General features: G+C 25.7%; 1 protein-coding gene across 3 annotated transcripts in view; it reads left to right on the forward strand.

Moving 5' to 3' along the window:
• The window catches only part of LOC134832349 (IQ motif and SEC7 domain-containing protein 2), a 124,909-nt gene that overhangs the window by 80,299 nt on the left and 17,493 nt on the right, over positions 1–27,117 (forward strand). Inside the window, exons 1-2 of one of the 3 annotated variants that reach the window (XM_063846345.1) lie at positions 4,861–5,694; positions 26,061–26,402. In XM_063846345.1, the coding sequence (XP_063702415.1) occupies positions 5,165–5,694; positions 26,061–26,402 (872 nt within the window). In that variant the 5' untranslated portion in view covers positions 4,861–5,164. Of the gene's footprint in view, positions 1–4,860; positions 5,695–22,876; positions 23,207–26,060; positions 26,403–27,117 lie in introns of those variants that run through there. The other 2 variants (XM_063846360.1, XM_063846353.1) reach the window with 2 other exon arrangements.

The raw sequence follows: 27,117 nt of genomic DNA on the forward strand, positions 1-27,117 counted from the left end.
TTAATTATTATTTATTGTTAATAAAAAATCAGAAAATTTCCATCTAACACACGCGCAACGCTAATTTTAATCTCCGAAGGTGTCGGAATTGCGAGTTTCGCTGATTTTGCTAATAAAAATAGCAATAACAATCATAAAATTACTCATTAAGACATATGGCTCTAAAACTTAAATTTCCATAAATAAAAATTAGAAACAAACGTAACGCTTTGCTTTGTTTTTTTTTTCCTAAACTTGTCACAAAAGGCAAAAACAAATTCATCTTCAATGTCAATTGTTTCGCCAATTTGAACACCAGAAATCACTTTAGAAGACAAATTATGATGATTTATGGCCAAATCCACTTTTAATACGACAATAATTGTTCTTTTTGATGCACCTAGTTTGCTACACTTGTTTTCGCCTTCATTCAAGCCTATCTCATAAAAAAAACTAAATTTATTTGACGTTTAGTCGGTGTTTTGTTTCAAAAGCTTCTTTTTCACATACATATTAAATTAATCCAAGAGGCATTACAAAACATTAACATTATTAAAAAATCAAAGCCCACTCGCATGTCCGAAGTCGATAAAAAAATATTCGTGTGAAACAGCTATCAAAAAAAAAATATATCGCCTTGTGTCATTTTTTTTTTTTCGTCAAGCATGATTCATAAAATTATTTAATTTGAGAGTTTTCTGAGAACCTCGTTTTTTTGGTTTGCTCAGACAAACCAGGATTTTTCGTAACGAAACACTTGCATCGTAGAGCATTAGATCACAACAAAAATCAAAAACGGTAATAACGACTTCCTACGTAGCCACATTTTTATTTAATGTTCAACAAAACTTGTTACTCATTCATGAAATGTACGTACAGCGATTTTGCAGTAACTGCTCTAGTTTGTGATGAAATAAAAATAAAAAAAATCAGCTGAATTACTTTTTCTTCATGTAAATGAATGAAATGAAAAAAAAGTATCACTTACAAGTAAAGTAGAGGACGAATGGGTTTTATTATAGCACACCTAATCAAAAAGAGACGGTCATATAATATATCGCGGGCAAAATATTGAATGACATGATCTCTTATTTTTTATTTATTTTTTTCTAAATCAAAAAAAAATATTATATAACAAATTTGATGGTCTCATAAAAAGATATTGACGTTAATTGTAATATATGGCTTGAAAAAGATCGACTTGAAAAAAATAGAAGAATTTATTTATCTAAGGCTTTTATGTTGGTGTCGATTGTTTACGCAGATAAAAGTGCATCGAAACGATAATTTTCACGCAGAAAAGAAATGGAAAGTGAATTTTATTGTATTCTCTCATAATATATGCATATAATCATCATGACGTTAATTGTGCATCGACATGCGTTTTATTTGCATGTTTTATTGTGGATGTTGCCACAAACCATGCAAAATTGGCATAATTATCAAGAAACGCCATTTTCGAAAGGAGTTTTATTGACTTTTTCCTCATTTGTGAGAGAAAATCATCTTATTGATTTAAAAAAAATAAATATAAAAAAGTTTTAGAAATAAAAATAATTTAATTGAATTTGAATAATTTTTATAAATATAAATAATATTTATAAAAAATAATAATTTAAAATTTTTAATTGTCATAACTTTTCTAAATATTAAAAATTAATATTAAAAAAATTTTTTTTAAAAAATTTTTTTAAAATTAAATTAATTAAATTGAAAAAAAAATAAATAAAAAAATAAATTAAAATGTATTAATTAAAATTTAATTAATTTTTAAACTTTCAAAATTAATTAAATATTTTTTTTTATTTTAATTCAAAAAAATTTTTTTTAAATAAAATAAAAGATTTTATAATTTTTTTTATAGATAATAATTCCCCAAATAAATAAAAAATATTTAAAAATAATTATTTTTTTATTTTAATATTTATTATTATTGTTTTATTTTTTCTCTTTACTTGCTTAAATTAAAAAAAAAACAAAAAAGTATTAAGAATAAAATAATAGATTAAATAATTTTTTATAGATAATACGATTAAAAACTTCTTTTCCTCAAAAAATTTAAAAAATAATAAATTATTATTAATATTTTTCTATTTTTTATTTATAAAAGAATTACAAGCTTAAGCCACAAAATAACACAAATTAAACTTTTGGAGCATCATTGACAGTCCAATACCGTAAAAAATTGTCATTATGGCGGCTTTTATCGACAAATATCACGTTCTGTACTTTTATTTAATATTTTAATAACAATATTATTTTAGGAGAAAGTCTATTTAGCCAAATAAACCGCACACACTTTTAACTACTTTTTTTATACCGAAAGTTATTACAACATTCAGACACCAAAAAAAATATTAAAATTTTCGTTTTCATTAATCACGTTATTTATCTATGAATATTATGAGTCTTTTTTATTTTTTGTTGAATTGTCTGTGTCTGACCTCATGTGTGACGCGTTCTTTGTTCGTTTCAACATAAATTCGGATTAAATCTTAGAACTTCTGAGATTCTGACATCATAAAGTACGGTTTAAGCTATTTTTATGTTTTTCAACACAAAATTGTTGGAATGCGCATTAAAATAAATACAATTAATGTTAAGTTATAATTAATAACTTTCATTCATTTTCCCTTTTTATGGTTTAAAATGTAATTATATCGTTAAAGTTGGCGTGGTTTTAAATAGAAAATGAAAAAAAAAGAAATGGAATGCACTTTTAATCAAATGACAATAAAACCAACAATTTTGTTGTTTAAAATCATTTTTCTTAACAATGCACTTTCTCACGTTTTGTTGCGTGGCGATGTCGCGTCTCGTCATTCGTTCATGAAAGAGAATTATGGTGCCATATTGTACATGATTTTTTTTTTTTGAAGAATGAAAATGATGACAAATGCAATAATTTTGTGTGACGTGTGAATAACCGAAAAAGGGCAGGTCGACAAACTTGTTCGAAAAAAAAAACACAAATCCCACTCAATGTTCACTCATCTTGAATATGATTAATATTTCTTTTATTGTGAGATATCGTGCGATGGGCCCGAATATTAATTACTATCATTAAACCAGCTTAATAGATTCCTTCAGGTAGGTCATGTACCCAAAAATAATCTTTCGTGATGTAATAATTCATCCCTTCGTCATGCGCTTCTTGTCTATGAACTTGAAATATGAAGAGTTAATTATTATTTTTGGGCAGACGACCTTAAAAAATTAATCCGTAATCCGTTAAAACAAACAGAAATCTGAAATGAAACAAAAAAAAATATTATTAATGTTCTTAACAAAAAAATTTCTGGAGTGATGGACCTCACATGCTGCGATTGTTTGTTTTAAAATCAATTATTCTGAACTTCTGTGTGATCATTAATGCGTTTGTCGTACATTAATCATATCATATCATGTAAAAAAAGAGTGTGTAACGAAATGCAAAGGCGCCAAAGAAGAAATTTTCTCTTCCACATAAAAAACCACAAGTTTTTCATCACATCGATATATTTAATTAACTTTGCTAAGAAAACCACAAAAACAACTTATGTCATAAAAATGTAACATATAAACATCGCCATTTCCTTTTTCGCTCATTTTATCGAGTCGAAAATTCACACAGTTACTTTAGCATGACACACATCATTGACGCCGTTTTTGTCGTTATTAGCTATCAAAATTATATCATGAATATTTTTCAGGGTTGGGAAAAATTTTTTAAATAAAAAAGTTATTCTAATTTCGATCGAAATTCGGAAAAAAATTAAAAATTTTATTAAAATTTATTTTATTTTTAACAAAAAATTAAAATAAAATAATAAATTAATTAAATTATTATTTTTAATTAATAAAAAAAATATTTAAATATACTTTTTTTACAATTTTAATTAAATTTAAAATTATTTCGAAATTTTTGCTAATATTATATTATATATGTTATAAAAATTGAATATTATACATTTATTATTTTTAATAGAAATTTTTGGTAATAAAAGATTCAATTAAATTTATTTTTATTTTAATAATTTTTTAAATATTAAATGCAATATTTTTATATACATACATAACATTTTAATTAATAATAATATTTAAAAAATTAAATAATTTAAAAATTATACAAAAACTTAAATAAAATTTTTTGTAATAAAATAATTTAAAAATTATATAAAAATTTAAATATTTTTTTTAATTTTTTAATATGTAATTAAAATTTTTTTAAATTAAAAAAAAAATTATTTAAAAATTTATTAAATTTTAATTATTTTTAATTTCAAAAAATAAATAAAAATTAACTTCTAGTTAAAACTTTTCCCAACCCTGCCTATTTCTTTTCATAGGAAAAACCATAATAACATCAAGTCGCTAATTAACATTGATTGATACGTTTCCTTTATGTCCACCGATGTTGAAATTTCTGTGTGCGAATGTTTTTGTGAGCCACTTTTAATTCAATTATATCTACGTATCATGATGATTTTGAACTTTTTTCTCAAATCTCATCGTGATACCACTTAAAAATCAACGGAAATACCTTTTTCTGACGCTTGAAACATATCTCCCCGAATAGATGTCACGGCAAATCATGGCTAAAAATCACACGACGACGACGCTTTACAAGGCTAACGCGAACATTGACTCTCGCCTGAGTCAGACAACAACCACTATTTATTTAACGCTGCATAATTAATTGAAAAATATCGCGAGAAACATATATCAAGACCGAGTGCAAGTGCAAATTGCTCAAAAAAGCAAAAAAAAAATAATTCATTGAAAATCGTGATTTGATATTTTTTTTCGCCGTAAATTTATTCCATTTTTACAATTGCAGGATATTAGTTGGATAATAATATTAAACATTAACAATTCACAAGTATTTATCCGTATCGTTATGTCACGAACTCGCGCTCCGAACACATTAGTGGACAGCAATAACGACTTTTTTCGGTTAAATATGGTGTCGCTCATGTCTAAATCGAAGTAATTAAAATTCCGACAGTGTTGTCGAAAATAATCAACAAAGTAATACAAAAAAGTTAGACATTGTCATCAAGTTGTGTGCATTGATATGATAATAAATGGATAGAAAATAAAAAAGGAAAGTGTTCAAAAATAGACAATTAGTGGTTTCGTCGAGAGAGAAAAATGTTTATAATTGATTTTTTCGAAAAAATCCAATAAAAAAATACGAAACAATATGAAAGATAAGGAAGTCACAATGCAATTTGAACCGGAAATTTTCAAAAATCATCATCACAAGCACATTGTCGACTACAACACGAAATACAAGCGATGCAATGGCAGCAATTACTTCGGTGCCGGCATCGGTGACTTGCGTCGTAGCAAAAGTAGTGATCGCAGTAACAGCAGTATCATCATAAATCGCCATATTCATCACAATCACAATAGCAGCAGCAGCAATGCGCCATCGAGCAAAAAATCTCTCAGCAGCAAAGAAAGCTCAAGCGGTAGTGCCTTCGACAATGGCAGTTCGATAATTAGCTACGACGACGGCATGGATGATATTAGTTCGTTCGACGACAGTCGAGGGAACTTTAATTTGAACAAGCCGAAAAAGGGACAACCCGTCATCGTGTACGTTGGCGATGGCAGGAGTCGCGTAAGACGTGTCGTAGCGCAACAAACGCGTCACGTGACTGTCGTCAGTTATTCGACACGCCACAAGGAAACGAGATCGCACACGAGTCATCATGTGACAACAGTCAGGTAATTAAAAAATGGGTTTTATTAGTCATTCGCTCGTTAAAAAAACTGCAAACTTTATCAAAGTTGAAGTGACCTTCGATGCACTTCAGTTTATTACGGTTGAGTCAGTTATTAGGCTGATACAAATATCAAAAATGTTTTCAATTTCATCCAAAATTTTTGAAATTTTATTTTTGAAGTTTTTTTAAGAATTAAAAAAAATAATAAAATAAAATTCGTTTAATTAATTAAAATAAAAATAATTAATATAATTAAAAGTTATTTTAAAAAATAATTATTTTTAGAATTTTTTAATAAGTTTTTTTTTAATTTGTGAATTTAAAAAAAATCTTTCAAATTATAAAAATAATTCAAAATAAATTAAAATTCGTTCAATTAAATAAAAAAAATAATTGAAAATTAAAAAATATTAAAAAAAAATATAATTATTTTTGTATTTTAATATTTATTTATTAAAAATTTTCAAAATAATTTTTAAAAAATTCAAAATTATTCGGTTAAAATTTACCAAAATTAAGATATTTTCTTCTTGATTTTTTTTTCATAATTTATTTTATGTTCATTTTAATAATTTTTATTAATAATTTAAATTATTTAATAATTAATTTAAATTGTTTGATATTAAACATAAATTTAACTTGAAAAATATATTTTTTTAGCATTGAATATTTTAAAATATTGGCTTAAAAATTATTTTTTAACTTAATTAATTTTTTAAAATATTTTTAATCAAAAATTTATTTGAAAGAATATTTATAAAGAATATTTTGTTCTATTTAATAAAAAAAATAAAAAAAAAAATATAAAAAATCTAGAAGAAAATATGTTAATATTGATAAATTTTTAACCGAATTATTTTGAAATTTTTTTAAAATTTAACATGAAAATTTTTAAAATAATTTAAATAGAAAGAAATCGAAAAAAAACTCTCAATAATTGTATTGACCTTACTAATAATTGCTTGAGAATATTATTTCACGTGCACTTTTTGCATTAAATCTCGACGATTGTTCTACCAAAGATTACCGCTGAAGCATGGAATGAAATTAATAGTTTATGAGTTGGTACTTGACATTGCTTGCACGCATCATTGCATCACTTTGATGACCTTTAATCGTCTTTAGAACTCATTTCCTACAAAGAAAAAACGTTAGAATATATCAAAACGTGATGTTCTCATGTCATGTGTGGGCTTTTGAACTACGGAACGTGATGTTGTCACGTCTAACGGCGAAATAGGGCAAAGTTACATAACAAGACAAGACAATCACAGCGGAGAAATGCAACTTTTGCAACTTATTAAACTGCTTGAAATTCACAGCAATCGTTTTGCAAACTTTTATTTCGACAGAAGTTGCCAGTTATTTATATTCTGTCCACAACTAATTAGACTACAACAACGACAACGACACACTTTATCATTAAATTTAATCATTCTATGCCACAGCAGCGGACGTCTAGCTTTAAAAATTGCAAACACAGGTTAATTATTTTTTTTTTTTCGTAAGCCATTCATTAAATTAATTTCACGTTCTCGCAGCCAACTACGAAAAGTAGTAAAATAAATCGTGAGAAAAAAAAGCTACTTAGATTTGCACCGCTTATAACATTAAATTTAAAAAATGGTGTTAACAGTTGCATTTAAATGCATGCAAAGTGAGCTCATACATATCGTTAATGGGTCAATATAAAATGAATGCATTATCATAAAAATTAGTAATAAATTTATAAAATATAGTTTTGTCTATAAATTATTATTTTTTTTTTGCAAATTTTTTTTTTAAATAAATTCATTCATTGAAAAATAAAAATATTTTTTTCGGTTCACTGACTTTCCTTTTCTTATTCAATTCATGACATTTTTATGAATTATTGCTGTATTGACACTAAATTTTACTTTTTTACAGTTTTTCGGTTAACCGCGATACTTATCAAGATATTTAAAATATAAAAATACATAAAATTAAAACATTATCATACAATATAAACATTAAAAATAAAAGTGAAATTTCTCCTCTCCTTTCACCTTCATTTAGCATTGATACAGTTCACAAAATTTATGGTGTCGGTTTCGTTTTCATGAGCGGCCCATAATTATTACAAAAGAACTCACAAGCTGCCTTTTATTATTTTTTTCTTAAATAAAGAGATAAAAATGATGAAAAAAAATATACAAAAGATATAATTGTTTAAACATAATTTAATTATAAACAGAAAGAAGAGATAAAATCTTGACCCTTCTGGAACTTTTTTCTCATAATTTTATTTTTTTTTTCACTTTTAAATTTATGAGTTGGTAGCATAAATTCATAGATCACGATTGCCATTGTTCGCGCTTAAAATATAAATAGTTTTACTGTGTCATGTGCAAGCATTCACTACAACTACTACTACACTACATTCATTAATCATAAACATAAATTTGTGTTAATCATTCATGAACTTCACACTGAATTTTTATGTAGTATGTGAATGTAGGGTGCAGCAATAAAACGCGCGCGAACAACTGTCTAATTAAATTATCGTATTTCTGTCTCTCTTAACTGGAGTTGTACTTGTGAGACGGATATCATGTACAATTTCTTATTATTATTATTTTTTCATGTTGAGCAAGTACAAATTTGAAAAATGTTTTATATTTCATTCTAATTAATATTTTAAAAAATTATTAAGAAATGTATTATTTTTATAATGAAGAAATTTTTAAATAAAAATTTTTTTTTTTTAATTTTTAATTTAAATAAAATTTTTTGAGGTTAATAAAAAAAAATATATATTTTTTTGAGACAGTTAACATTTCTCAATAAAACGTCTAATCAAAATCAAAAAAAAAATAAATAAATTGTTAAATAATAATTGAAAAATTTAAAAAATTAATTTTTTAAAAATTTTAATTTTATTTTTTTAAATATTTTTGAATTTTTTTAACATTTTTTGACAAAAAAAAAATAATAAATAATAAAAAATTTATAAAAAATATTCGTACGTAAATTAAAAAAAATATACCTAATTTAAAAATTTATTAAAGTTTAATTAATTTTAAATTTAATATTAAGAATTTTTTATAATTTATAAGATAATTTTTTTTATTAATATATTTTTTTTATTTAATTTTTAAATATTAAAATTTTAGAATATTTTAATTAAAAAAATATTCAAAATTAAATAAAAATTAAATATATCATTATCGTAATTTTTATTTATTAATAATTAAATATATTTTTCACCATTATACATTTTTATTATATATCTTTTAAATATTTAAAAAAAAAATTAAATATAATATGAAACATTTTTCAAAATTGTTTTTGCCTCATGTAGAACTAAAAGTTAATTGTATTGTTAAAATATTAGACCACGACATGATACACTTTTTTTTCATTAATTATACATCTCTTGTCTCTTTAAAATAATGAAAATGACACGACTTTTCATGTTAACATGTGCCTTTGATGTTTAATTATTATATTTTCTTTATTTATTTTTATTTTTTTCGTATAGAATGAATGAGACATTAACCTAATTTCCGAAATTTCTATTCATGTATATTTTTTTTCTTCTCAAAAATAAACAACTTTTTATCTTTAATTATTTTAATAATGATAATAATAATGTTTCGGGAACAAAAATCTTTTGTTCATAATGTTCATGATATCTTCTGTCATCATAATTATTGTGATTTACTGAAAAATGTTGAAAAACGTTTCTAAACGAGCACTTGACATGCATTTGACATTAAGCTCCTTGTGGCAAATTATTTTAACAAATTAGCACATTTATTTTCGCCGCGAATCATGTAAAAGCGCGTGAAGGTGAAAATATATGCTTTTTTGTCACACTTTAAAAAATTCAGTTTCTCAACGTTACTGGCTTAACAACAACTTTTAACGACGGTGTTTAGATAAGAGCTCTGTTGTAAGTAAAGCGCGTGATGAAAATAATAATAATAATAATTTAACATTATTATATTAATAAAATAATGTATAAAATGTATAAAAACCTTGCTACATTACAATTTCTAAGCTCACTTCAATTTTTTTTTTAATTTAACGGCCTTTTAACTTATTTTTTTAGATACACGAGCTTCTAACTTTTATTTTATTTTAATATCGATAGATATGGAGGTGAATACTTAAGTGCGAGGCTTTTTTCGCGATTTCATGTATGATCGGTATCGAATACAATTAACCTAACTAATTGTATTGGTTTCGCCTTCCGTATTGTTATTTACGATGTACGGCAAAGTGTAATCAATAATTCTGCGTGCATTATTGTAGCGGCAGACATTATGAGATAAGAAATGAGTAATTTTCGGTATTCATATTTTTTATGAACCGGTAGAATTAATAACTAATTGTATTAAATTCGCCTTCCGTATTGTTATTTAAATTTACGGCAAAATATTATTGTAGCGGCAGACAATAATCATGCGGAATAAGAAATGCATTAACTTTTTTTTGTATTTTTATCTCTCCGGTAAAGTGAGAGATTGTTGACTTCAATTGCAATAAAAATCACTCGGAATGGACCTCTAGCTGCGATTTATGATTGAAAGTTGTCTGCAATTTTTTTTTTTTTAATTTTTTTTTCAGAATGACGAAAGCTTTGTGATAAAAAAAAAATTAATATTCATAATAGTAATTAAACTCAATGCTGATATTCTGTACGTACGACAAAAGCAGTAGGTACGACTCAGTTGTCCATGAAAAAAATATGAATGTTTAACAAATAAGTACAAAGATACTTGTGGTGCGTGATGTTTGTGTAATCCATATTTGCTTCACAAAAAAAAATTATCTAGATTTTCTGCTAATATTTCGCCATGGTCAAATTCTAGCTTTTAAAGCTATACAAAAGATTTTCTCTCATCAATCATTATTTTTTGCAATTTTTTTTAAAAAATATATTTTATAACATAATAATTACATGTTTTGAATATTATGCAATTTTTGCAACAACTGCACCGCAAAAAATCGAAAAATTAACAAAAAACGATAAAAATCTGTTTTTTCTCATAAAAAGTACTTGTTGCTACAAATTATGTAAATTTTACGTACAATCACCTGAGTGACGACTGAAACAATAAACAAATGAGTCATGTAGATATTTTTATTTTTTGTATGCAAATTTGGCATCTCATCACTGATATTGTCTAAAAAAAAATTTATTTCACTTTTTTTTTTCTTGGGAATTGGTTTTAATTGTAATTGAACACTAAACGACAATTAAATTTTATTGTTTTTTTAGATTGTTCATAAACGGAGTTTAAACGCCGCTTTAAACGAGTTCAAACAACTTTTTTTTTTGGTTCTCAGAAACTAAGCTATTGTTTAAATTAATTACTCATAAAGATAAAAGTGTCGCTGTGGAGACGCTCGGTGTGTATTTTTTTTTGTTTCTCGCCTTGTAGCGACTTCAATGACGCAAAATATTAATTTTTTTTACACTTCAACAAGCACACAATCATCATCGTCATTGTTTTTTTTTTTGCTCTAAGTTGTACCTACAAACCGCTTTATATTTGGTTAAAGCCTTTTAAGCGTGCAGAATTTGCTCATTTGTACAAACAAAAGAATAAATTTCCATTACCGCTCTGAAGTTTTTGTTGTTTTTTGAGTCATCACTTTTAAGATTATTATTATTTTTGAGAGGAATCTCAAATAAAAATGATCAACAAGACGAGTGGTTGACGAAAAATATACAATTACAAAATCTGGTCTTAATGCTTTTAGTCTTGCTCTTGACTTAAACGTTCAAAGTCATGTTTCGCGAGACTCGTTAGTCGACATTTTTCTTTGTGGAAGTGACAAAGCAAGTTCAATGTTTCAAAAAAAAAATCCTCTCTCGTCGGAAATAATTGAGTTCTACCTAATGATCAATCTTCTTTTTTTTTTGTCATTAAAATCGTAGAAACACGAAAGTAGCATTAAGCGCCGCGCCGAAATTAGACACACCAAAATGTTGGTAAATGCAAATTTATTGTAGGCCGTGTCAACAAAAGCTATTGTTCCGGATATTGTTGTAATGTTTTGATTTGTAAAATTGGTCAAGCTTGGGTATTGGGAAATTTCCTCGATTGTCTGATGTAATTTTTTGGGACTTTTTTTCCTAAAACTAATAAAAATATATAAATTTAAGTGAAATGATATAAAAAAATCAAAATCTATATGATAAACTGACAAAAATTTGAAATTTCACAATTTAGCACTCCTCATAAACTAAAATGCGCCATCTGGTGTTGTGTGGCAAAACTTCACTCCATATCGGAAAACGAGTCGGCTGAAAGTGATAATGAAATTCGCCTCCATGCTAATTCAGTCGTCATCCGCAAGTGAGACGAATGAAATTGATACTGTTATATGCTGTCAGGCAACACCAAAAAACTGGTATACTTGCCTGACGTTTAGCTGGTCAATTTCGTTCGTCTCATTTTTTTGAAAGAAAAAAACCGTTGAACATTTGCTCTCCCCAATTTCAGCTCAAAATGAAGTTAAATTAAAAGAAGGCTAATTTTGAAGTTAAAAGAATACAATTTCACTGAAATTTAATTTTTATTTTTTTTAGCTGTATTTTTCCTTAAAATATTAATTTTATTAAAAATAAAAATACAAGAAAATACAAAAGTGGTCAAAATTTTGAATTAAAAATTTTCAAAATTTATTTAAATTCAAATTTAGATTTTTTTAAAAAAATAATTAAATTTAAATGAATTAATAAAAAAATTAAATAATTTAAATTTAATTTTAATTTTATTTAAAATTTTATTTTATTTAAATTTAAATTTAATGAATACTTACAAAATAATAACTCAATTTTCTCATTTTTTCTCATTTCAGGTAATTATCTTCATATTATATGGCATTAACATATGGCAACCCAATCCTCATCAAGTTATTATTTTAACCACAATTAATAAGAAAAATTCATCGGTGGTAAGACTCCAGCCCATTTTCCTCGTCAATTCGACAAGCATCGTGCCAGTAATTTGATACATTTTTTTCAAAAACATTGTTTTATCACTTCAAGTCCTTTTTTAACAAAAAATTGTGATAAATGTGTAACACATGTTTTAAGGATTTTTTAACACTGATCCGTGCTAATAGGATATTAGTCTATTTTTTTTTTTGTCTAAGGACTCCTAATCAGACTTCATGGAATTAAAGATGTTGTTTTGTCAAAATATTCCAAATTGAAGAACTCTTAACTCAAGATTAACTTCCTTAAAATTAATTTTTGACCAGCATAAATTTTAAATTCCGAACAAAATAAATTTTTCACATCATTAGCGGTTGATTAGATAATATCACCTAGTCCAATTAGTGAATTACAAAATGTGTTATAAAACTACTCGGTTATCAATCAAGCGACTCATTATCTAAGTTTCTTCGACAAAAAAAGCTGTTTAAATAAAAAATTGTTTAAACTTGTAATTTCCGAGTACAAGTGTTCCAAATTAGAAGTAAATTTATCGACAGCTGCAATTATCAAGAATATATATGAAAAATGTATAATAATAAAAAGAAATGAATGATGGACAAATATTGAAAAAAAAAAAATAATAAAAAGAAGGACAAGAACTGTAAATTGATCCTCAGTATTGAAAACTACTATGAGCAAATAAGATAAGTGTTGAATGCCTTCCATGTTCATAGTGTCTGAAAAAATATAAAAAAGCTCAAATTTTAAAAAATTTCAACTTGGAACATTCCATCCACACTTTTTTAAAAAATAACAATTTCAACGTATAGGAACCATAACAAGACAAGACGCCAGGTGCATAAAATTTTATGATTGCCATATTTAAAAAAAATAAATTTTTGGATTATCTTTTGAAGTGCAGCAGTAAACATTCGAACGAAATGGACACTGATCGTCTTGTTTGAACTACAGGCAATTTTTGTTGTTAATAAAATAAGCAACGTCTGCCTTTCAGTTTTGATCATTGACCGCTGTTTCGGTGCCTTTTTAAAGAAATAAATATGATCCTTTGTTGAACAGAAGGCACACGGCCTAAAAAATCGGCGAAGGAGGAAACATTTAAAATAATGTCAACAAGAGGCTTAAGGGCTTTTTCCTGTAAAATCTGCTAATGAGCTCTTGTAATGTCATAATTATCGTTAAATAATGAGCAACGACGTCAATTGTATAAAAAGGAAGAAAAATCCTGTAATAAAAAATAATTATGCCGCCGCAACAATGTTGAACGTCCTGCATAATAAAATGATAAATATTGACTTGTTTATGTAATTCACGTAAACTCAGATACAGGTACAATTTTTTAAGAAAAAAGGAGAGAAACAGAGATAATAAAATGCACAACAAAAAACATCTGTGGCAGGTGCTAAGCGTGGACCAAAAAAAAACGACGATCATTAATATTCGCCTCTGTAACTCTTAAAGTTTCTCCTTTTCATTTTTTTTACATTTTTATTCAATCAGTTAAACAGCAACTTGCAAAAAAAAAGATTTCCAGCACATGTCCGATTCAAAAGACAAAAACCCTGATTAAACAGGAGCAGGTGAAGCGATGAAATGAGAACAATGACCGAAAACAATGTTTGCGCCAAATTTAAAAAAAAACTCGCAAATCATTTCTCTAATGGAAAATGACAAAAGATTTTTTCTGTGGAAAAAAATGAAAAAAAAAAAAATAATAATGCACCCTTTTCATTTTTTCACCTGATCAGCCACAAAAAAGGCAATTATGTGTAAAATGACCTGAAAATTTAACGAGCATTTTTCCCGGATTTGCCCTAAATAATTTTCCTTACATAAGATTTTTTTTTCGTTCAACGAACGAAACGAAACTTTCCATAAATTTCACCCACATCATTTCCCGTTTTCGTTGCTCGTTTATGTAACTTTCGTTAAGTGGCTGTTTATCCTCGTTTCTCGGTTATTGGCTTTTATAGACAAAAGAGAATCAATAATGAGATTATATCATCAACTTTTTATGGAAACACTTGAGTTAAGTTGAAAATTTTTGACACAAAAGATTAAAAATTGGGACTTTTTACGGTAATTCAATCACAGAGATAATTAGATTTTATCCTGATTTTGTATGAAATTTTTATAGAATTTCTATTTTTGAACGCTTTTCATAAAAATGTCATTGAATTTTATTATTTTTCAACAAAATTTTATGATCCAGGTTGTTTTTGCGAAAAAATGTCGCCATGTGTGTTTCAGCTGGACGTCATTCAAAATGATGACAACTCAATTTAATTTTGGCATTATTATAAATTTAAAGTTTTTGTCGTGTAATGTTGATGATTACCGCGATGACAGACAAAATAAAGAAATTTTAACAAGGACATTACACAAGATGAAAGAAAAAATGATCAAGAGGTATTTACCATAAATCAAAATAAATGTTTATTTTCTTGACTGGAATTATTATCATGTCACCGCAGCACGAAACACGCCAGCGCATCAAATACCTCTGTTTACATTTCTTAATATGGCATCAATTATTATTTATTGTTGTTCGAATCGTTCTGGCTCTCGACCAAAAATATAAATTTTCATGTTTTTGTATTGTTATTAATATTTCTCTCTTTATTTCGTAGCCTCACGTCGACACACGAACAGAAATTTCTTCCTTTTTTTCTATAAATAAAAAAATTTCTGAATGAAGAAGAATAATTTCGAAGACATTTCATTTAATATATTTCTCTATTGTTCATTTATTTTCTTATGTTTTCCTTCTTAAGATTGCTTTTTGTTATGTACTAATAACATTCAACTTAATAATATAATAAAATAAAAATACGAAAAAAAGGAACTCAGACATGTAATAATTATAAAAAATAAATATATTTTGATAAAACTATGAATGAATGTGCAACAAAAGAACCATACTGAGTCCTTTGTGTCTTTGGGGTTTTTTTCTTTGTATAAAAAAATGTGTGTCACATACACATATGGATCATCAGAACAAAATAGGCAGACATTTGTACATATCTCCAAAAATTTGCCTGGTTTTTATAGATTTTTTGTTAGTTGAGATTAGCAGCTGTTATTTTTTCAATAGATTTTGATGAAATTGGATTTAATTCATTTTTTAGATTTTTTTAAAGAATATTTGGTTAAGCCTATCGTATCAAACCGAACATTCCTAAAATTATTTTTTTATAATAAGGCCGCTCAAAATGAAAATCAAAAATAAAGTCCAAAATTTTTGAAAATAAAATTTAAAATAAAAAAAATTTTTTTCAAAATTTTGAAAATAAAATGGGCAAAAAATAATAAAAATTAAAATCAATTTTCATAAAAATGAAAAAAAATAAAAAAAAATTTTGAGCGTTTAATAATATTTTTGATGTTTTTTGAACTATCTATGCTCATTTAAAATTAATTTCACAAAAATTCAAATAAAAAATAAAAAAAAAATCATAAAAAAATAAAAAAATTCAAAATTTTTGAAAATAAAATGGGCAAAATAAAAAAAAAATATTAAAAATAAATTCAGTAATATTATGAAAAATATTTTAAAAAAAATAATTTTAATTTTTAAATTTTTTTATTTCTTATTTTTTTATTGGATTTTCAACTAATGAAATAGGCCTCGAACTTTATTTTTGATTTTCATTTGGAGCGGCCTAATATAGAAAATTTTATAATAAAATTCCTTCTTTTGTTATCATATCTAACTACATATTTAGCTTAACTTTAATGAAAAACTTGATAAAACTTTAAAAATAATTTATTTTAAAACTTTTCAAGACAAACTTTAACTTTTTTTGCAAGTGTTGCGTCTAAAAATAAAATTAATTAAACACTTTTCCTTTTGTTGCGATTTTTCCGAACTCAAGAGAAAACTTTTCACTGTCTAATAATGTGTTAATATTACCACCGCCATCATCAACATCGTTCGGTGCTTAAAAAATAAATACGAAACTTTATTCCGTTTAGCTATAAATGTAAATTATTGCAGAGAAAACAAACAATTTTCGAGCGTTTTCCTACATTTTCCTCTTGTTTCGTTAAATTTTGTGCGATATTTTCAAGATTTAATCAAACAGAGAGAGAATTTTCGCTCGAGAAGCACTTGTGTAGATTTTTTTTTGTTTACCACAATAAATAATTGAATCAGTTGTGGTATGTTTTTTCTCCTTCTCTATTATTATCAAATAATTTTAGCTTCGATTTAACAACAAAAGATAAATTCCTCGAGGATTAAATTCAACAATACATTCGATAACGAAGATAAATTTAGATCAAAAAAGTGCATTATCTTGATTAGTTTTGATTTTAAAGCGGGTTCTCAAAGTGTTTGTTAATAAATTTAATGATTGGTTCTGATTTGCACCTTCAACACTCAAATTTCACTTAACAGGCGAGAAATGTCCAGCTGCGATAATTTTATTTACCAAAAATAGGATGTATGGTTTAATTTGTAATTTTTTTCCTACAAACAGGTAAATTTTTTTTGTAAGATTATTCGAGATTAATTTAAGATGAATATAATTATAGAGAACTTTCCTACTATTGACATAAAAAAAAATCTCGACAATGGCAACTTTTTCTTTGTGAATTGTTTATTTTACGAAATGAGATTTCCTTTCGGAGATTCCTTTTTTGTGTGTTTTTGATATATTTTTCTTTGCTACCACGTTAACAATGCATGAATTCTAATCAAATATTTTTCGAGTTCACTAAATCCCTTTGAATTTTTACAGTAAAAGATTGATTAGACAGAAAATAAATTCAGGTAGCAGTTTAATGGAGTTCATTATTTTTATTTTACTCCATCTCTGAATAAATTTCAAGTGTATATTTGTTGTTAAAGATGATGTTTGATAAATTCACGTCATTATCTTCGGTTATCTCGCATTTCAATCGAGCTCTCGATGTCTTGTTGAATCTAATCTATCACCGATGAGCAAGTTACCACAGTGCGGAATGAATTTTCGAAGGTTTTTTTTATTCAAAAAAAAATTTTTATGATGTTCTTGATGATTAATGATGCACTTTCGCCTCCGAGACGAGCGAGAGACGCATTTGTTTGTTTTTAAAGTCCAAATCGTGTACGATACGATCAATTGTCTCTGTAAAAATATTCAAATGCAGACAAAAATATGACACAAAAACAATTAATAAACACCAAAACGCATAAAAAAGGTGCCATGCCATGTGGTTTACTCGAAAAAGGTAATGATGAAAATATTATCGTGTCATGACCAGAATATTCCTAGACAACAACAAAAAAAAAATTATTATAAATGGGTTGTACTTGAGGGACTTACTCATTGCTTACCTGTCGCCAGTCACATTTTTTCAAACAAAAAAAAAATCGAAAAGGACACCGACAATCGATTCACTTTTTTTTTGACAACCGATCAACTCATAAATTTACATTTTTATTATGAGAAAATTTGACAAAACCACAAAAAATAACGAAAAATCATCAAAACATGTTAAAAAGTGAATATTAATTAGACAACATTAATTTTTACCAAGAACAAGGTATCAAAAATTCGATTAATTGAATGTTGTTAAATTTTTGTACAACACAAAAAATCGTTACAAAAAAAGATTTATTAGTGGTTAGGAATGAAGAAACCAACGATTAACAAATAATTTAAACAAAAACTGTTTTGATCATTTAAAAAAAAATATTTATAAAAAATATTCTAAAAAGCAACAAAAGACCACCCAAGAAGTTTGATACACCGAGACACAATTCGAATAATAATTCATTTCAACTTCTTCATCAACTCGGTTCCTATCAATTATAGCATGATAATTGTTGTTGTTGTTAGAAATGTAGACAGAGAAAAAAACATCGAAAGATAAGAAAAGACAGGTAGATAAGTGATTTTGAAGGTCACGTTAGCTCCTCATCATAAAAAATGCCCAATTTTACGGGTTTCTTGCTTTTTTATGGTTTAATTGTTTTTATTTTGTTTTATTTTTTTCAACAAGGATCAATATTTATATGGAATTTGTGTTCATTTCTGTCATCATCTTTCTCAGATCATTAAAATATTACTAAAAAAAATAAAATACGGAAATATTTGGCTACTCTGAGACCACCAAATGAGAAAAATCGGGGCGGATACCGTGTCAAATTGTCTTTTTATAAACATTTTTTTAAATATTTAAAAAAAAATCTTAAAAAAACAAAAGAAAAACAGTAATTTGATCAAAAAGGGTCAAAATACAAGTCAAGGGTGGTCGAAGTGACCTATTTTTTTTAATAAAACTCTATTTTGGCATTTTTTTAATCAAAGAAGATGGAAAAAAATAATCATCGGACATTATCGTACATAATTTGCGGCGAGATTTCCCATGGCAATCAAATAGAAAACTTTTTTTGGATAAATTAATGGGAGATAAAAATAAACATGAGTGTCCTTTCTCAGTCTCGAACACAAATAAATATTTAATAGAGTAATGACGTTCATTTCATTACGTCGAAGAAACAAAGTTCATGAACATGCATTTACTCACCCTTTGAAGTACATAGTACGAAATTCCGGTAGTATTTTCGAAAAAAAAACAAATAACGAGAAAAAGGTAAATTTTTCCACCCTTCATTTGTTTTACGCACAAAACAAGCTTCATACATTCGTTATGGGGCATAAATATTAAAGTACGATTCTCATACGTAAATTTCGCTTATCTTGCGAAAACACAGGAAAAAAAGTCCAGAGGCATTCAGCAACGAAACAAAAAGAAGGGGGACGCTCGCATGAAATATGAGTCTGCTTGTCAGTGTCACAAAAGTGATATCGCACCATTTTTTGTTCTTCAAACGAATCCAAAAAAAATGGAAATAAAATTACGGCAACCGGTGTCGATTATTACAATTTTAGCAACCCCAACCAATCAATAAAATGAGGCTTGAAGCAATTTTGAGCATTATTTGATCATTCTGCATCATCAAGTGCAGTAATAAAATCTCATTGCTGCTCGTGATTTGGATGTGAGGAAATTTTACCGCCCGATAACAAACAAGCCGAATGCAAATAATCCACAAAATAAATAATAATTTGATTGTTTCGGCACCGTTTTTATTGAACGTGCCTTCAATTCAAGCCTCATTTTACTAAAAAAAAAATTGGAAAAAATTTAAGCTTCCGAATTGTTCTTACACCTACGATGAAAAAAACAGGAGATTATGGCTCCTACAAAACATGGGCGGATATGTTAACCTTTTCAGAGCAAAAAGTTCATTGTCGATGTGTTTCCTCCTTCATGACACGAAAGAACACTCAAGTTTTCAAGGATTCTAGGCGTAGAATTAAATCTGTTTCACTTTTAAAATGATCAATGTGTCGATTTCATGCGTGCAGGTCAAAATCTGTGTCACACAAAAAAAAGGGAAAATATTTAACACATGTGTTTTTTGTTGTCACGCATATCAATCCGAGATATACATTTTCGAGTAAAATAAAATAAAATAAAAAATAAAAGAATTTTTGCAGTTTCATGCAATACAAAAGTTTTTGGCAAAAAAAAAATAAATCCATGCATGATGTATAGTATATGATCAGATTACCTTTTTATATATTTTATATGTTTTTTTTTGTTACTTATACGACAAAAATGTCCTGAATTTTAAATGTTGAACCCCATTATAATATTTTATCTGAAAATCTAACAATAATGGCGATTTTTTATTGTCAGGGATGAAAAAAATATTTGAATTTTTTTAAATATGTACTTATTAAATTTTATAAGAAAAAAAGATTTATAAAATAAAATATATGAAAATAAATATATAAAAGAAAATATTTAAAAAAAAATAATAGTAAATAATTTAAATAATTATAAATTAAATTAAATAATTTAAAAAAAAAATAACTTTAAAAAATAATAGGTTTTAAAAAAATCAAATCAATATTTTTTAATTTCTTCAAAAATTTGAATAAAAAAATTAAATTAATTAGAAAAATTATATTAATTTTTTAAAAATATTAATTTTTATTTATTTTTAATTTATTTATATTTAATTTATTAAATAAAATAATTCATATCATAATTTATAATGTAAATATCAAACATCTACAAAAATTGTTTTAAATGAAATTTTATTATTTTTTTTAAACAAAATTAATAAATTTAAAAAATAGTTTTAAATAAAAATAAATTAAGCTGAAATAATTAATTATATTAATTAATTAAATAATTAAATAATTAATTAAATAATTATATTTAAATTTAATTTATTTATTTATTTTTTTTGTTAAATACCGTAATCTACATAATTATTAAAAATTTTATTAAGTCAAAATTCGTTCTTTAAAAAATATTTTTATTTTCTAAAAATTGTTTCAACTAATTTTTACTTTTAATTTTTTAAAAATCCAAAAAAATTTAAATACTAAAATTTGTTTTAAAAAATATTTAAAAATAAAAATTTAAATTTCTTTTCTCTTTAAACTTCAAAATTAATTTATCTAATTTTTTCGTTTCATTTAATTTTTAAATTTTTTGTAAAATAATTACAAAATATTTTGACTAATTTTTTTTTCATCCCTGCTATTTTATTATTTTTACCGAAAAATTCTCAATAAATCATTAAAGTTGGTCACATTCCATTGAAGAAAAATCTTGGGGGACGTCATCGATAAATTTTATTAACAATACCAACGCTGGCTCCAAAGAATTGGAATGACCAAATTATACCCGGTAATCCATATATAACGACAATTGATATGATTTGTGGCTATTTGCAGTCCTTTCTTCGTAATTTTATTGATTAAATTGCAGCATAAATTTGCACCCACATTTGCGTCATATTAACACTTGTACTAAAGTGACGCCTAATTGATTTTCACTCCAAAAGCATAAATTCATGATTTTATGAATTAATTTCCATGTGACATGGAGGCGTAAGAGGAAATGTAAATTACATTCTATTTTTAACTTTTTTCTCTGTGTTTTTTGATGAATAATAATTTTAAATGATTGAGCCTTGACATTTTATTCGGATTTGTGTGTGACAATGAAAAAACCTCCGCGTCGTCCAGAAATAGAATTTTCACAAAAAATTCAAACATTTCCTTCCTTTTTGTGTCACGATGATTTGCTGTAACCTCAAGCAGTGTTCTACATTTTTTTAAAGGACTTAAAATTCAATTTTTTTTCACGATTCAAGGTTCAAAAACATAAAAAATGCATTTCTTACCGATGGCAAGTGAAACATACATGAGTGTGTGTAACATATAGATTTTGAACAAAAACAAGATAAAAATAGACCAGCTGTTGTGTTATTTATTATTTTGATGAATAAAAGGATCTCTTCAACATTTCAAATGGCTTCCAGAAATATTTCAACTAGAAAATTGTAGAATTAGAAGAAAAATAAATTAATTCTCATTTCACGTGGAAATTACATAAAACACACTTTTTAATTAGAAAATTCGTTAACACCCCGTTGCGTGGCGTCAACATTGCCGTCGTAGATATCTGCAACCCACGTTAAGAAATTACTTTTGTGCGTATGTGCATCATCACTTTTTCGCAGAAACAACATTTTATCTTTGCTCCTATAACATCCTTTTTGCTGATAATGATGGAATGCTGACGCATTTCGTCGTCTCCAGCTACGGTACCTGTGACAAAAATTTCACCTTAATTCGAGAACATTAAAATTATATTATTAACAAGTACCTGAACCTCTGTTTACGCATCAAGTTGTTGTTGTCCGTAAAGCAATTTTTTTTTGGCAAGACAACAAATTTCATACAATTTTATGATTTCTATTCCATTCTCCTTAAATACCGGGTTAATTTTTTTTTGCCTGAGTACAGCTGTTCGTTCCAGCATACAACGCGTACCTTTTACGACTGCATAGAAGAATGTAAGGAGGAACGGGAATGGAAGAGAACGAAATTTTCATCAAGTTTCAGTTTATGTCAGACATCGTAACGTAACGAACGTGTTTTTTTATTTGGCGAGCACAAAACGCATCGAAAAAATCATAAAAAAATATTAATAAAAAAAAGTGAAAATATTTGTTCTAGTTAAATTAAACGAAAAAAAAAATCATAAATTCTGTCACACATACCTGTTACACATATTGCTTTGTTAACGGAGTAAATTAAAAAAATAAGTCAAAGAAAAGTGTTGATGCGCGCGCAATATTCAGTGAAAAAAGAATGTTTTTAAGCAATAATCACACGACGACAATATTTTACGACGCGACAGTGAAGAAGTTGTGAAAACGCGCGATGTTAAGATAAATAAAATAAATATATTTTCAAAAAAAAAAATCTAGAACACGACGAGACGTGATCGCATTAAAAGTCAAAATAATAAAATTCTGTGATTTTTCGTAATATCAGCGAAAAAAAGGATAATAATGTGGAAATCACTTACAAATTCACACTTAATAACGAGCACGATAACAGTATAAAAGATAAAAAGCAACTTGAAACGGAAATTGGATTGCTCAGTGTTCTCGTAGTAAAATAATAATAAAAATAACAGTGTAAAAGAATAAAATGCAAGGATAGAATACAAAAAACGGAAACATGTTGCTATTTCCATTATTGTTCAAGTAATTGCACTCCTCTTGAATATTAAAATATATCTGTGCCTGTATAAAAATCGTAAAAATGTCTATTGAGGCTAATTAATGTTATATTTTTGTGCATTATATTTGCTAATTAAATTTAAAATTTATTCATGAACATTAATTAATTGGCTTGTTATTCATCTATAAATAACTTTTTGGCTGTTCATTAGTTTAGTTCATATTATTTGCTTTAAAATTTATTATTTGTGATATTATTTATAATTTAAAAAAAAAAATCATCATGATTATTTGCATTTCTGGATTTATTATTGGGCTTGGTGATGAAGCCGAAAGGTATCAAAATATTTTTTTATTTATTTATTTTTTATTATGTTTTTTTATTTTTATATTTTTATTTTTGTTTTTTTATTAATTTTTATTTTTTTTATTTTTTTTTTTTATTTTTATTTTATTTTATTTCATTTAATATTTTTAATTTTTTTTAAATAATTTTTAAATTTTTTTATTTTTTTATTTTTTTTTAATTTTAATATTAATTTATTCATTTTAATTTTTTTTATTTTATTTTAAATTATTTAATTATTTATTTTTTTAGTCAATTTATTTTTTATTTGTTATTTATTTTAATAAACATTTTTAAAACTTTAAAATATTTTTTCATTTAATTATTTTTTTCCATTAATTTATTTATTTATTTTATTTTTAATTTTTATAAATTTTAAATTATTTTTTATTTCATTATTTATTTCATTTTATTATTTTAGTATAAAATTTTAATCATAACATTTGAACTCTTCATGAATTATAGCAATTAAAATTCAAGTTTACGCTTGAAATGTAAAATACTTGTGGGAAACGTAAAAAGACTACACCTTGATAATTTATCGTCTATCTTCATATTTCTTTCCTCAAGTCTTCCTTAAAATGTTATCTGTTTCGTATCATCGCAAGGACTTGTTTATTTATGTTTTTTATGAAGAAAGTATCACTAACCTCTTACAAAGTTTGGTGTGGCTTTTGTGGGAAAAGATACAAAGTTAAAGTTTTAATTATTTTTACTCAAATTACGAGAAGTAAATATACAAACAAGAAATCTAACAGGAGCGAAAGTGTTGAAAAAAAAAATATTTACTTTTTTTCCAAATGAAGTAATTAAATGTTCTTTTTTTATTTTGTAAACAATCTTAACAATGTTTACTTTAAAAATTTTTTTTAATGAACTCGTATCAGTTACTACTCAGTTTAACCGCAATAGTGCGGTATTAAAGCTTAAAACGTATTTAAAAGCATTAAACACATAATAATAATTAGATCAAACATTTGAAGGGTTTCGTTATGGACTCATTTTGTTATAATGTTATTATAATAAGTTTAATTGTTACGAGTTTCAAAATTCTGAGAAAAAAAATGAAGAGTGTTACATTTAACGTTTGGTTGGTTAGTCAAGCATCGCGAGTCCATTCTAACATTTTTTTTATATAAAAAAAAATTATCATGTAAAGTCATATCCTTTGACGACGTAACGCGGAACAAAATGTCATTATGTTTACTATAATGATTCTTTGTTTCAACTTTTATTTTTTTTTTCATGACATTTTAATGCTTTCATGTCCTGGAAGCGATAATAATACGTGAGGACAATGACTTCTTTTAACCTCTTTATTCTTTTTTTTTTGTTCAGAAAAAATAAATGTTCATTATTCAAGACTTTTATCATATAACGGTAAAAATGACACCAGACAAGAGATAAACAGAGAAAAAAAATAATAATAGTCCTAATTAGAACAACATTTATCTTCAATTTTGCACATTTTTCTCCATTTTTCATTATTTTTATTTTATTTTTTTGTATACAATGTCTAGAAAAAAACATAAAAGCAACAAAAAAATTCTCGTCTATCATTTTTTGAGTCATTTATCAAAGCAGCTTGCGAACCACGCAACAATAGTTGCACAAATAAGCCTTTGTTCTGTTCATTTTTGCTGATTCTACATTATTTTCTTCTGTTTTTCCCAACATAAAAATTTTTTATAGAGAAAAATTCAAATTCTACCTCATAAATCTTCGAAAAATAAAAACACTTTTTATCTGTTTCATAAATTTATTTAATATTATTAAAAATACGATTAAATTTGTGTGTGTGTTGGAAAGTGTCTTAGGAATAAAAGAAAGAATATAAAATTGTTTATTATGTATGAAAATAAAAATAAGATACACCTATCTCTTGTCTGCCGTGCTTGCCTGCTTTGCTTGCTTGCCCAAGAGAATCGAGCAGATGTTTCATCTACTTACATTTTTATACACAACACATGTTGTTGATGCCTTTTCATATACATTTCGTATTCGGTCACAGTAGTAGTGATTTGTTTTCTGTTCTTTCTTTTTTCTTTCTTTGTCTCCATCTTTTTTTTTCCTTAAAATCTCATTTAATAGTGTTTAATGTGTCTGCACAAATGATAATAGCTCGACCAGTGTTACGTTTTTACGTTATGCAATGCCGTAGAAGGCTAGAAAAAAAAATAAAGAAGATGTAATAAGAAGATTATGAGACGAGCGCTGCGGTTGTCTCGAGCCTTATTAAAATAATGGCTCGCTGACTCGAGAAAAGATTGAGTAAAGTTAATAATCTGGCACACCTGACAAGTTAACTGCTTTAATTATTGCTTCTTGGTCCATTTCTGACTTCTGTTTGGGCATTTCTTGTTAAATAATGTCGATGTCGTTAAACACATGTTCGATGTTTTTAACATGAAACAGACAGAAAACATCTGTCTCGTTTATTTTGATTTTTTTCATGCATCTTTTCTTGCATTTATGAAGAAATTTAATTTTATTTTAATTATTTTAATTAATTTTTTTTCTTTTTTTTTGCAGTTTTCCACAAAAAATCGCAGATCGACCATCGCCTGCATATTCCTCACACAATACCAGCACAAATAGCAGTGTCAGCGGTAGCGGCGGCGTTGGAGGATATGTTTATATGCAGCAACAACCGTGCTATTCGTCGCCCCAGTCACACCATCATGCACAGACGCAGCTCCAGCAGTCGCAGCAACCATCGCATTACCATCATCATCAAAGTGGCATTAACAGTACAAATAACGTACATGTACATAATGGGGGCCATTACCATCCGAATCTTACGCCAACGTTACACAAAAAGGGATCCGTTCGAAACAATGGCGACGTACTTAAACGGAGTAGGCTCCAAAATGGGTAAGTTTTCCGAATGAGTTTTTGGTTTTATGTAAATTTATCATGGTCACGTGATCGAACCAGACACCTCCATTGAAGTTGTTTGTGATGGCAGGGATGAAAAAAATATTTGCTGAAAATAATTTAAATAAAATATTGTTAATGTACGAATTAACAAAAAATTTTAATAAAATCACAAAAGTCGTAAAATTATTATTTAAAAAAATAGAAAAATGAGCAATAAACGTTTTAAAATTATCAAAAAAAAAATAATCAAAATATTACAAATATTAATTAAAATATAATAATAAAATATAAAAAAATATTAAAAAATTAAACAAAATAAGAAATAAGAAATAATTTTTTTTCTTTTTATTAATGTTTAAATAAAATTTAATAATTTAAAATGCAAAAAAAATCTTGAAATATTTATTTTCTTATTTATTAAAATTAATTTATTTTTTAAAAATCTAATAACAGTTCAAAATATTTTTTATGCTCAAATATTTGAATTTCGTGCTAAAAAATTTTATTTATTTTTTTTTAAATATTTATTTAAATTAAATAAAAAATATTAAAAATTAATTTAATAAAAATTAAATTAAAAAAAAATTAAAATATTAAATAAAAAAAAATAAAAATAAAAAATATTAAAATATTAATTCAAAAATAATTTAATTTAAATAAAAATTTATATAAATTTTTTATTCTTAAATTTAATTCAAATATTTTTTTT

Source organism: Culicoides brevitarsis, chromosome 1 (assembly GCF_036172545.1).
Source record: "Culicoides brevitarsis isolate CSIRO-B50_1 chromosome 1, AGI_CSIRO_Cbre_v1, whole genome shotgun sequence".
NCBI lineage: Eukaryota > Metazoa > Arthropoda > Insecta > Diptera > Ceratopogonidae > Culicoides > Culicoides brevitarsis.